Source organism: Lemur catta, chromosome 2 (genome assembly GCF_020740605.2).
Source record: "Lemur catta isolate mLemCat1 chromosome 2, mLemCat1.pri, whole genome shotgun sequence".
Classification (NCBI taxonomy): domain Eukaryota; kingdom Metazoa; phylum Chordata; class Mammalia; order Primates; family Lemuridae; genus Lemur; species Lemur catta.
This window is the reverse complement of record NC_059129.1, coordinates 8,648,549-8,661,576: the sequence shown is the minus strand read 5'-3', so window position 1 is coordinate 8,661,576 and position 13,028 is coordinate 8,648,549. Positions and strand designations below refer to the sequence as shown.

The 13,028-nt window shown below is 49.7% G+C and overlaps 1 protein-coding gene across 4 annotated transcripts in view; it reads right to left on the bottom strand.

The window, feature by feature from the left end:
- The window catches only part of SNX29 (sorting nexin 29), a 394,246-nt gene that overhangs the window by 105,773 nt on the left and 275,445 nt on the right, over positions 1–13,028 (bottom strand). For all 4 annotated transcript variants that reach the window (XM_045542623.1, XM_045542624.1, XM_045542625.1 and 1 more), the window contains one exon: positions 10,395–10,476. In XM_045542623.1, coding sequence (XP_045398579.1) covers positions 10,395–10,476 — 82 coding nt within the window. The remainder of the gene's footprint in view (positions 1–10,394; positions 10,477–13,028) is intronic.

The window sequence follows — 13,028 nt, the reverse complement described above, 5'->3', positions numbered from 1 at the left end:
CGTTCACCCCGAGGCTGAAGGGAAACAGTCTACGAGCCAGACTGCTTGCAGCTGCTCCGATGCCAGCTACTATGATTTCTGTTTACGTGATGAATGTTTTCCCAAGGCTTGCAGCGTGGGAATAGTAACTATGTTATATCTGCATTTAAAAACCCAGTGCGTTGGTGACCAAATGCCTGTCCTGGGCTGAGCCAGCCGTCTGACCATCGATCTTTGGAGCTCGAGTCGTGCCTGCGTCGGGAGGCTTCGTGTCACCTGAAGTGTCTGTCTGAACCAGTGCATGATGCCATTGGGGCTGGGGTTTTCGTTTTCTCTCGAGCTGGGCCTGGAGAAGCCTGGGTCTTGTAAGGAAGCAGACAGGGTGGGCTGCTGTAAGCTGGGGATGCTTCTTCCTCCCTTCCGGACACAGGAAGGCATTTCCAGTCCAACCTTTCAAGCTTAGCTCCTCGCACCAGCAGCCTCATCCCGAGAGACTGTGAATCCCAGCTCGGTGCCAGCTTCCCGCAGAGCGAAATCCCGTCAGACCGCTGTCTGGAGTGGGAAGCGGCACTCGAGGTGGCAGCCACGTGGCGGCCGAGAGAGGAGCGTGTGAGAAACACGCAGTTTGCTGATCGGGTCTCGGCAAGTTCCAACAGATGGCGTTATGGCCGTGAGAGCACAGGACGGCGGGGACAGGGACTCCACTCTGGCACAAGGCGCTGCTGGTCTGGCATGGCCCCGAGGACGGGAGGCAGGGGTGGCGGCACGGAGCCCAGGGAAGACGTGCAGGGAACAGAACCCAAATGCCTCAGTTACCAGAAACAGCTGAAAGGAAAACAAGCCACTTTTTGCAGCAAGTGATTTGGAAGAAGTTACTTGCTGGGCTTTTGAAGTAACCAAGCCATGTTACTAAGTCTGCCCCTCTCCTGTCCAACTTCGTATCGATCTATTTAGGACAAAGGACAGGGAAACAGGTACCCAGGCCAGTGTTGATGGAAGCACTGTGACTTACGGAGCCTCTCACATGCCTGGCTCTGACTCCTCGCACCACCTCCTGAGGGCAGGTATTTTCATCTCTGTTTACAGAGGGGCAAGCTGAGGTCAGGGAGGTGTGGAGACCCGCCCAGGGTAACACAGCTAGCGGGCAGCGGAGCTGAGCTGCAAGCCTACGTCTAGACAGCCCGCGGCTGTGTGTTCCTTAAGGGGAAGATGCTGCCTCTTTCTTGACTGCCTTTTCCTAAGAAAGGAGAGAATGTGAGATGATGGTGATGATGACGAAGACTGAGGAGGAGGAGGGCTGCTGACGACGGTGCCGACGGTGATCACTGCTGATGACGCAGTGGCAGCAGCTGTAATGTTCCCTACGCACTTCCCGTGTGCCAGACGTCGCGCCAAGTTCCCTCCACGCTTTGCCTCCTTACGCTCTAACGACACCAAGATGGGGACGTTCTAGGCACATCTGCGGCTAGACTAGGCCGACACAGCCAGACGGACCCCTTCTTAGCTGCTCCACCAGGAAACAATCTCTGATTCGTGTTGCGGCTCAAGACGTGTTTTCTTTCCTGATCAGGTTAATTTAGGGGGCGCGGGCATGCAGTTTCACAGCAACTAAGGACATGTGATATTTAAAGTCATTACTGTCTTAAGAATAAAAATATTACTAACCTACTAACACTGATTTTAAATCTGTATTAGAATAATTGGTCATTAAAGCTGCAGGTGGATGTTATTAGGAGTGACTAGGTAACCAGGCCAGGGGACACTTTCCAACACGCAGGGATCCTCTCATTTAGAGCAACTCCCGCAGGCAGGCAGCAGGCAGGCAGGGGGCTGTCACACGGGCATGCAGTTCGGGCTGCCCGGAGAAAACAGTGCCCCCACACTGATCTAATCCCTTCCCCTTCCCAAGAGCTCAGAGAAGGAAGTCTGTGGCCAAACAGGGAGAGTGAGGGACAGCAAGACACGGTCTAAGTAGCCGAGGAGGGAAGGAAGCCTCACCCGGCTGTGGCCTGCAGCGCTCCCCCTCCTGGGACTCAAGAAAAATGGGGAGGCTCAAGGAGTGATGGCTTCCGCTCTGTGCCAGGGACTAAGGATGGGCAGAGAGAGAGGAGGGAAGGGAAGTGAAGGGGAAGGAAGGAAAAGGAAGGGGAAAAAAAGCTGGGAAGCCAAGAAGTGGGGGGAGGAACAGAAAGGAGAGAAAAAACAGAATAGGGAGAGGAAAGGAGAAGAAAAAGAGGAGGAGGAAATAACCAGGAAGAGTAATGAGGAGAAGAAAGAGCGACAATGGAGGAAGGGGAAGCAGACGGGAAAAGGAAGAGGAGAGGCAGAACGGGCTGCGGGAAGGCCGGCGCAGGGCCGGGAGGCGGAGACGCCCTCGCAGGCAGACGCTGGGGCTCCGCGGACAGCCCGGACAAGCACGCACACCTGGAAGGAGGCGACCTCCGTCCAAGCTCACTTCTGGAACCAGGGAGCACCTGGCAGCCAGCGTGCCGTGGGGTCAGCGCAGCCTGGGCTAAACGTGAGAAACACAGAGAATTCCCTCCGCAGACCAGCCTGGGAAAGAGGTGAAGTTTTTAGAATGCAAAATGCCCACGGCCACCGAACAGACACCTGAGACGCTGGCTCTGCCTGGTCCGCCTGCCAGCCCTGGGGCTGGGTTCTCCTTCACTTCCTCCTTCTCACCTGCCCCCTCCTCAGAGCCACTCGCTGTCTTTCCGGCCCAGCTTCCTGCTCCTGCTCGGGCTTCCCGCCGTCTTCCACGTCACTGCTCACTCCCCCTCACCCTCAGGTGTCCTCCTGGCCATCAAGGCACGCTGGTCACCGCGGATGAAGTCAGGGCCCTGCTAGGCACTCACGGTCCTCCCTGTACCCGCCCCCGCCAGGCACCTTCATTTCCGAGGAGGAGGACAGTTACTGCAGCCAAGGCATTCTGCCTGCAGTGAGGAGACACCAGCACCGTGCCAGCAGGAGCGGCCTGGCTATGCTCTTTGCTGCCCTTTGAGACATTCCCCACACTTGTAACTACTACTTAATGTTCCTCTTCTCTGTCAGAACACAGCCGTTTCATTCACGGACACACCTTGCCCAGGCCCACCCCTCCCTTCCCACCCAAAACCAGATATTTAGTGACAACTGGGACCACGGAACAGAGAGAAGACAAAACGAAAGCTGCTCGTCTTGGTGAGGAGCAAACGTGTCAGCACCACACGCTAACCCTCCACGGCCCCACCTGATAAGCACGCCGGGCAGCTCCGGATTACACTTGCGTCATTTCTGGGCACACAGGCAGTCAGGACAGGGAGAGGGGGTTAGGCGGCCCCGAGTCACAGCAGAAAGACACCTTCGACTCTGCGCTACTGGCTGTGTGATCTGCAATTCACAGCTTTTGCTTCCCTCGTATAAAAAGTGAATATAAAAAAAGGAATTAAACCTGGATTACCTCACCTGCCAAGAGGGTGTGTCCATCTCTACCTAGAAACTGCTTCCAAAGCCCAAGCTTTGCAAATAGGAAATTATTGTACTAAACACACCCATCAAAACACACACCTGTGCACAACACGCTTGCACGGAGGTGAGCTCTAAGTTCTCTTTGAACTCTATGACTCTATACATTCAACGCTGAAAAGGTCTCTGCATTAATGAATTTCTCACATTCCCAGGGAGCCATCAATTCCACACTCTGGTCTTTGCAGCTCTCTCCCCCCACTGTGAGAATTGTACCTTGTCACCGGCATCAGCTGCCCATGGTGGCTTTCACAATGAGTGGTGGGTCAGGAAACAGCAGGCAGATTCCGTGGAGGAAACATGTTACGGAAACAGGTCCATTTCACCGAAACAAACCCTTCAGGGGCACGCCTGCGTGGTGGGCAGGGAGCTACGCAGAGCGGACAGAGACAGGGACAAGGCAGGATCCTGCACACGACCCAGAGGCAGTTACTCAACCCACGGAGTCACTGCTGCTCCATCTATACAATGGGGATGATGGTAACAGAGCCCTCCTCATAGGTCGCTGAAAGGGTTAAATGGCAATGTGTGTTCAAGAGCCTGTGGCAGAGGCTGGGGCTGCTGGCTAAGGGCCAGCTCTCCCACCGCTCTGCAAAGCCTGCCGGACCCCGCCCCTGCACTCCAGCCGATGCATGGAGGTCCTGTCTCCTCGCCAGACACCAGACCCCTTAGGACAAAGGCATCTCGCTTACTGCAGCCCTGTGGCAGCTGACATGGAGCTCTTGATGAAGTAGATGCTAAATCAAGTTTTCTGAACACACAAACATGCCCTTAACATTCAGCTGAGCAGGGGAAATTCTTTTTATATTTACACTTCCTGATTTACCTGCTCATCACAAGTCAGGTGGCTATGAGATCACAAAGGTAACATTCACGCCCTACCACGGGCCAAGCACTGCACGTGACCACACGCCGTCACCTCCACGCTGCAGGTGGCTGGGGTTCTGTCCCTCCCATCTGCACCTCTCCCTGCAGAGTGATGTTACCTTTGCTCCATAGCACCCGCCCCCCCACTGGACCAGGAGGTTGGTGAGGGGAAGGTCAATGTCAAGGTCGGCTCACCACTGGCTCTGCCGATTTAGCGCACGCCTGGCAGGTAGCAGACCCTCCATAAACAGATTTGAGATGAGGAATTACAGTGTGAAAGACAATTTTAAAGTTCTTCCTGTTTGGAAAGATAAAAGCAGTAACCGAGAGTAACAGTGACATGTACGTCCGAGAGGAGGGAAAGAGACAGTTCTGTCTTTTGCTTTCTGTGTTCACCTGTATCAGGCTTTCCCAGGAGCCTTGCACACTCCAGCAACAGCTGGGGGTTAATGTGCTGTGACCCTCAGAGGCGCTGGGGTGTTTGGCTTTGGGGATGGAAAGTTCTCGAGGAAGGAGACAGCAGGAAGAAAGGCAAATGCTCCCGTGGTTTCGCTTGGCAGGAGGCACAGGAGCCCAGGCTGGCCGCGGTGAGACTCAGAAACAGAGCAGCAAATGGCGGCCTCAGCCCGCAGCTGGCTCCGCTGCCTGCCTTGCACACAGCATGGGGGACAGGGAGGACCAGGCGTGACTGAGAGGGAAGCGCTGGCCTTAGAACTGGTCCTTTCCCCGCTCCCCAAATCTAGAATGCCACCTGCTTGGGCAGAGGCTTCTCAGAGGTCACATTTTCACAGCTGCAATGCCCATTTCTGCACTTGGCTCAGCCATTTCATCTTTCTCTGCTTAATGAATTCCTCCCTCTCTGCACAGCTACACACCAAACAAACATAAAGACGGAGCTGTGGGTAAAAGCAAACTTGGGAGCCCAAGGAGTAAGTCATCTTAGGAGAGAGGATGAAAAGGAAGAGCGGAGAAGCCCAGAGCCTCAAGTCCAAAAACATCACCATCGTCTAAACCACCTGAGGCCCCAAGCAGCCTGCCAAGACTTTGTGATCTATTATTAACAGGAAAAATAATAGATTTTCCCTGCACCATATACATAAAAATGCTTAGCTGGACTAAACCTTTAAAATAACCACCTGGGCTATGTGATTTTATTTTGTAGGTGGGGGGTCAGGTGGGGTCGCAAATATTGAGCAAATCTTCCTGGGGTACCGCCATCCCTCCAGGCCAAGACAACACCCCGTGGCCTCAAGGAAAGAGGACTTATTCTAGAAGGAAAAGGCTTTGCTGAGACAAAGAAGCAATCTTTACAAAGGAGACTTAATTAATTCTGACATGCAGATGGAATGTTTGTGTTTCTGGTGGCTAAATGCAAATGCTGAAATGAATCCCACATAAAAGACTGATTTCAACTGTACTTACACTAAAGGTACTTTTCAAAAGCAAAGACCTAAAAGCTCAGAAAATAAGTATATTGATGTATTACCCCATACCAATTTAGTGGCTATAATAGTTGCTGAAGAAAAAAAATAGGTAGATTGTTTTAAGGTCTAACATACCTTCAGAAACACTTTATTAGGATATTAAGACAGAGAATTTCACACTGGTTTGGAAATCATGGTATGTGAGGAATAAGATCAAACACTGGCAAAGACATGAAGTGGAAATTAATTAACAAAAAATTCAACTCTCATATGGAAGTGATAGAAAAATCAAACCAAAAACACAACTGTATATTAACAAAGAGGGAAAGAGAGAATGAGAAAAACTAAGCAAGACAAGGAAGTAGACGGAGTTTAATTTTGCTTTCCGTTTTATTTCATGCTGCTTAATCATGTTCTCTCTGACTAGTGCCTCTTGGTAGCCAAGCATTGGCAGAGCCAAAAATGTAAGTACTCGTGGACGAAAAATTTTAAATTGGGAAATCTCTGGATATCATGACTTTTATTCTGAAAAGTGGTCAAATGCTACTATTTCTTAATTTTAGTGATGGAACACATGTCAGCCCCCTCTTGGGACACAGGAGTTCAAGCCTGTTTTAATAACTTGTGTTTAATCCCGTCAACACACAGCACTTCCTGCTAGGATCCCGTGTGCCAGATGTAATTCCAGACCTCTCCCACCATCCAAGTGGTGAAGGCCCAGTCACTGCACACGGCGAGTGAGTTATCTTAGTTTCTTTGGCATTAGGAGTGCATTTTCCGAGTGGTCCACTGAGGCAGGCACTTGGGACCCTGACACTGCTCAAAGAAGACGTCTCAAAGGAGCATCCTTGAACTCCTTCTATCGCCACAGCAGTCACTACGAGCCAGCACCTGCTATGACAACTTTCCATGGCAAACCCCTCTCAGCCTGGCTCCCGGATTTGGAGGGCTTGGTGGATAACGCCTGTGTGCACTGCAGTGGCCCAGAGCAGTCGTGCAGAACATTCCGGCATGGCTGCAGGCAGGCCCTCGGCCCACACCTCGGGGACGCAGGTGGCTGTCCACATAGGCAAGATCTTAGCTGGGCTGGGCCCTTCCCTTTAGAATGACAGCAAGTGTCCCCGCTGCTTCTGGGATGTTTAAAGAGCTTGATTCCACCCTCATCCAGTGACACGGAGTCTGCAAACCAGCACCTTGTCAGAAATCACTTTGGGGGCTGAAAACGCATGTTCCTGAGTAACATGCTTCTCTGTGCCTTTGTTTCCTCACCTACAAACTGTGGGTGATGAGAGTGTCTCACCTCATGGCATTGCTGCAAGGACTGAATAAACTATTGTGTAACACAGGCCGGTGAGGGGCGGCTGGTGCTTATTATGAGCGGTTTCCAGCCTATCCGTCCCTTTGTATCAGTGCTCCCCAAATATTACTCATTCGTATAGCACCCTGCTAAACTTTTTACTGTTTTCACTATTGTTTATTTAGTATCTTTACGATGACTCATTTCCTTTTTACTTAACATTTATTTTAAAAGGCAACGGTGCATCACCATGGTAAATGGAAAAATAGAATTCTGTGCCACAACTAGGGGGCAAATGTAAAAATACGTACAATGAAAACAAAACCACCTAGTTAAACTCAAGCCTGCTGCCTGCCAAAGGCGCTGACCCCCAGCCTTCCTGTTTTTCCTAAGAAGAAACATCCGGGGGCATGAAAGGCACCCCAGCAACGTGCTGAGACTTTCTCCTCCAGTTACCTGGGAGGCAAGAAGAGCTGGCATGGGGGGACCTTGTCCCTGCAGGACCTGGCATTTAATGTCCAATCTCTGTCCTGAAACCTGACTCATCACACATGAAAATCACCCTGAGCTCTGGAAGATTGTTCTAGAACAGCACTGCCCAGCAGACCCTCCTGTGCTGGCGGAGATGTTCTCCCCCGACAACGTCCAGTCAGCAGCCACCAGCCATGGGTGCCTACTCAGCACTCACAATGTGGCGAATGTGACCGAGAAGCCAAATCTTTCACTTTACCTTTTTAATTAATCAAAATCTAAAGAGCCACACGTGGCTAGTGGCTGCAGTATTGGACAGCACAGCCCCGCTAAGAAAGTTACGTGTCTAGGCTGTCCAAATGAATTTATGTTCATTTTGGAATTATTCCCTTGACTTCCTTGGACAGGGGTCTTACAAAACCCGACAGTGACATAGTTGAGACTGTCTACTGTATCCTGCATTATGGCTCTAAAGCCCTGCGTGGAAATGTCTCTTAACGTTTCTTTTGAGGAACTCTGTCATTAGCCATGGTTATCCAAATAACCACATTTCCATTTTCACACTGGCTGCCAGGAAGCCCAGAGGAAATTCACAAATCAATGAGAGCAACTGTGTAGGACCCCATGATATACATATGTGGTTTCCGATTTTTCCTTTTAAACTCCTAGGTGGCATTTTCTCTGACTCTGACATTTTATTTTTTTTTTCCTTTCATTATTCTCTTCTATACATTTCTCTAAAAGTTGTCTGAAATCTTTTGTGTAATTGAATAACATTCATGTTTTTTCAAATCCTAAAAAAAAATACTATCCCATGGTACCAGTATTTTCAATGAGTCGCCTTCTATCCAATATCATTTATATAGAAAACGCTGTAACAAAGGCTTTCTGAAATGCTTCCAAACACATGCTCAGATTTTGCTCTGGAGGAACGAACCAGAGTGCTGTTTGCTAAAAGCAGCAAAGTAACTGCACGCACGGGGTGCTACTTCACACCCTCCTGCATCAGGAAAGATTCAGAGACAGAGGCGCGGGTTTAGGCTGTTCCGGGTGGTCCGAGAGCCCCCAGGCCTGTGGCCGGCTGCACTCGGGACCACGTCCAAGAAAGCTTTCACACAGGGAAGGAGGGGGACAGAGTGGCTTTGATGCCACGGTGACCACTGTGGCAACGATCTCCCAGGCAACGGGTATCCTTGGGGCCTGTCTCACCGCCGACTTCCAGAAGCTAAAAATTGCCACGTCTCTTCAAGGGGTGAGGAGGGAAAGTCAAAACCGAAAGGTCAAGGAAAGCTCTCGAGTGGTATCACATTTTAATTTTGCTCTCAGATAAAGCTGTCTGCTTCCCTTTCTTATCCTCCAGGCAGCACCTCTGAGATCTCTGATGACCGCAGAGCAGAATTCGAAGGGCGCTCAAATAACAGGGCCTTTTTTTTTTTTTTTTTTTTTGGTTTGGGATAAAAAGAGAAAGAAAGAAAGAGAAGAAGATATTTGAAAATCTGTCCCATCTAATTCTCTTCCTAACCAGGGCCGGGAGGACGATGAACACTCAGATTCTCCCGACACGTATTAAAGTGCTGCTGTTGCCCGGGAGAACGTGCAAACTGAAACAGCCTTTTCACACCAAACTCCAGCTCCACTGCCCGTAGGATTTTAAGTGAGAGGCACAGACCATGCTTATACCCAGGACCAAACACAGAGATCACTTGGAAAGGCAAGAAACGAACACGGAGTGTCTACTGTGTGCCACAGATTTCCAATCTCACAACAGTTTCACAAGATTATTTCTGCTTTACGAATGAAGAAACTAAGATTTACCTAAGGTCACAGGATTTAAACCAGGGCTCCCACCTTCAAGTTCAGTGTCCTTTCTTTTACCATCCCACTCTGGGGAAAACACCTTAAAAGCCAAGGAGACTTTTTCAATAGGTCAGTTCCCCACTAAGAAAAGAAAAGCTTTTCACAGAGCTCGTAGGGAATAAAAACAGAACCTGATGACAATTACTTGACACAAGAGGACAGGAGAAGCAGGAAGTAGCCGTAGGGAGGTGCAGAAAACAAAGCAGTTCCAGAACAAGCGAACACGAAAGCCTGGAATTCAGGGTCCGTGGTACAAGAGCGAAAGAGAAAGATGACAGACAATAAGAGGACACGAAGGCAGAGCTGAAGGAGGCACCAGCCAGCCACAGGGAAGATGGAAAGCTGAGGCCTCCCTGGCTGGGCAATATCAGTCCTAGTGCTCAACACCCAACTGGAGACGGCCCATCTGCCTCAAGCAAGCAGGGGAGATGTCTGCAGGGTTTGCTTGTCAACGGTCCGTTGCTCCTTCTTTTGGAAAGAGTCGCCTGGTTTTCAGCGATGAGCCTCCTCTTTCTACTCTCAGACGGGTGAAGTCCCTCCCGCCCCAGCACCAGCAGTGGTCACAGCATCACGGAAGTCCACCATCCAATCCCAGACAGACCAGTGAGGCGCGGCCCGGGACTCTGCTGAAACCATCCAGCCAGGCCGACAGCCTGGTCTAGCCGTGCGTGAGGCCCGAGCTCCCCATGGACTTTCCAGGTGCAACACAAGCCAACAGGTCCCCATTTTTGCTCAGGCGGTCGGGGCTGAGATCCTGCCGTGGCCACACTAAGAGGCTGGACTGGCACGAGGAGGCCCCACCCTGTGCCCCCTGTCTGTCTGAATGAAGACCACAGACCGCGTTGTCGGAGCCTCCGGGCAGTCAGCATGCTGGCCTGCGGGGGCCCTGGCCTCCTAACCACCGTGCTCCCCCAGCACGGGCAAAGCACCATGACACGGCGACTGGGTGTCCTTCCAGCCCAGCTGTGACGTCGGCCTGAAGAGCAGGCTCTTACCTGATACACGTGGAATGCATTCGCCGCTTTGCCCCGGAGAAACACTGAGGGGATCCAGACGTTGATGAGCGCCCGGTTTGATCTGACCGAAGACAGAAATCAAAATTGGTCATTTTAACTTACAAAAAAAGCAAGAACCAAAAACAGGAAACAGTTCCCTCCTCTGACAGGCACTATGCACAAGCAATTTATGACAACATACAGCACAGCTGACAGTAAGCTAAAGGACAAGTCTCATCACTCAGTCCGTATCTATACACACACACTCTTACCTGTTATGCCTACATATGAATACACACACATATGCCCATGCAGTTCGCCCTCTGGAGGAGAAAGAACCGCCCCCTTCAGTTCTTGCTGACTGAGTGACACTGGCCTGTAATTATCCGAACCTCCGTCTCCACATCTAGAAAAGGGGTTGCTAACTGGAAGCCCCAAGGAAGCTAGGAAGGGAGGCCATGTGGAGTGACACCCACAGTTTCTGGAGCACCCAGCGGAGTCACACTGCCTCCTCACTGTGCTGACTTTAGACCCCGATCCCCACTTTAAGATCAGACCCAAAGGGGCTCAGGAGAGCAACACCCAGGGCTGCGAGAGTGGTAGCTGTTTGGGGTGGGAGGAGGGAAGGGCAACAGAGAATGACAAGTTGCACAGCTAGGATCCCAGGCACAAATAACACTCTTCCAAATTGTCCAGAAACACTGTGTGTGTGGATCTAACAAAGCGAGATTTAACTTCAAATACAACATAGTTTAGTGAGTATCTACAATGTGTGGGCTCCATGCTTTTATCTGTATTAGCTCATTTAATCCTTATATGGACTATTTAAAGTACTTTGAAGGGTTATTTTGCTTCTATGACTGTTTTGGCTTATGTGATTGTGATGACTTAAAACTTAACTCCGAGATACCAGGTACACACCCTCCCTCATCACATCCCCACCTGGCTGGATTCCAATCACAGAGCCAGTAAGTTGACTGTTGCTGAAACTCCAAGATCAACCTTCATGGTTATCACAACAGTGCTGTGCAATTCTGGAAGGTCCTCGCCTTTGCCTCTACTTAGAGCTGTTCCAGAGCTCTCCTTCTTTCTAAAGAGCAGCTCATAAAAATTAGCCAGCTTCCTGCGCTTCAAACATAATTTAAGACGCTGACAATGGAAGATTCCATGACTTAATGTTCTCACAACCTCAAGAGTAAAGAGCATTTTATTTTCATAAGGACAATAACCCTCAGGTAATGGTTCTCTCTAGAAGCAGCGTTTCTTCTACATTCTGAGGTGAGGTGGTGACCTCCTTCAAGAGGTAAAATAAGCCCTATTGATCACTTCCCCAGGGTACAAAGGACAAATTGCAATTCTGAGCCACCAAGCTGGTTTGTATATCCAATGACATTCCTCCTATAAAGGTCCCTGGAGCTATACTAGTGCCAATAGCACTTGCCCTTTCATTTCTCTGTCACCAGGGCAGGGGGAGGACAAAAGCATAACTAACACTCTTTTTTCACTAACTTTCCTGGATTGCTGAGGACCGGACAACTGCCCAGGGCTACCATGAGTTTACCTGCGACTGAGTTAGGCATTTCTCCCTTTCAGTACATTTACCACACTGTACTAAAATTGATTGTTTACGGCCAGGTGCGGTGGCTCACACCTGTAATCCCAGAACTCTGGCAGGCTGAGGTGAGAGGATCAGTCAAGCCCAGGAGTTTTATACCAGCCTGGGCAACAGAGTGAGATCCAAAAAATTTTTTAAAAACTAGCTTGGGCGTGGTGGCATGCACCTGTAGTCCTAGCTACTTGGGAGGCTGAGACAGGAGGATCACTGGAGCCCAGGAGTTCAAAGCTGCAGTGAGCTATGATCGCGTCACTACACTCTAGTCTGGGCAACAGAGTCTGTCTCTAAAAATAGAAATTAAAAAAAAATTGACTGTTTATATAACCACTTCCCTCCCAGATGTCAGTTCATTTGTTCATTTTTTTGTTTATTCACACATTCATTCATTAAACAAGTATTTGCTGAGAACCTACCACACACCACACGCTAGTCTAGGTACTAGAGGCAGAACCATAAAGGAAGCAGACATAAGCCCCTTTCTTCATGGAATACGCAGCTTAACAGGGGAGAGAGACCCAGCTCCATAAAAATCATTTCATTGTGATTGAGAAACATACTTTGTATGATTTCAATTTTTAAAAATTTATTGAGACCTGTTTTGTGAACTAACAAATGATCTACACTGGAGAGTGTTTCATGTGCACTTAAGAATGTGTATTCTGCTGCCATTGGGTGGAATGTTCTATGTATGTCTGTTACGTCTAATGGGTTTATTGTATTGTTCAAGCATTTTACTTCCTTATTGATCTTCTGTCCAGTTAATCTACCCACTGTTGAAAGTGGGTGAAGTCTCCAACTCCTACTGTAGAATTGTTTACTTCTCTCATTGCTATCTATTTTCACACCAGGTGTTTTAGGCTTTGTTGCTGGGTGCCACATGCTCATGGTTGTTTCACAGAAATTCTCTAACTACCACTGTGTTAAGTGCCACCAAGGAACACTAGATCTAAGGAAAGTGAATGCCAGGCAGGCCTGCTTTGGTCTGGGGCATCAGGGAAGGATTCTTCGAGGAAGCAATA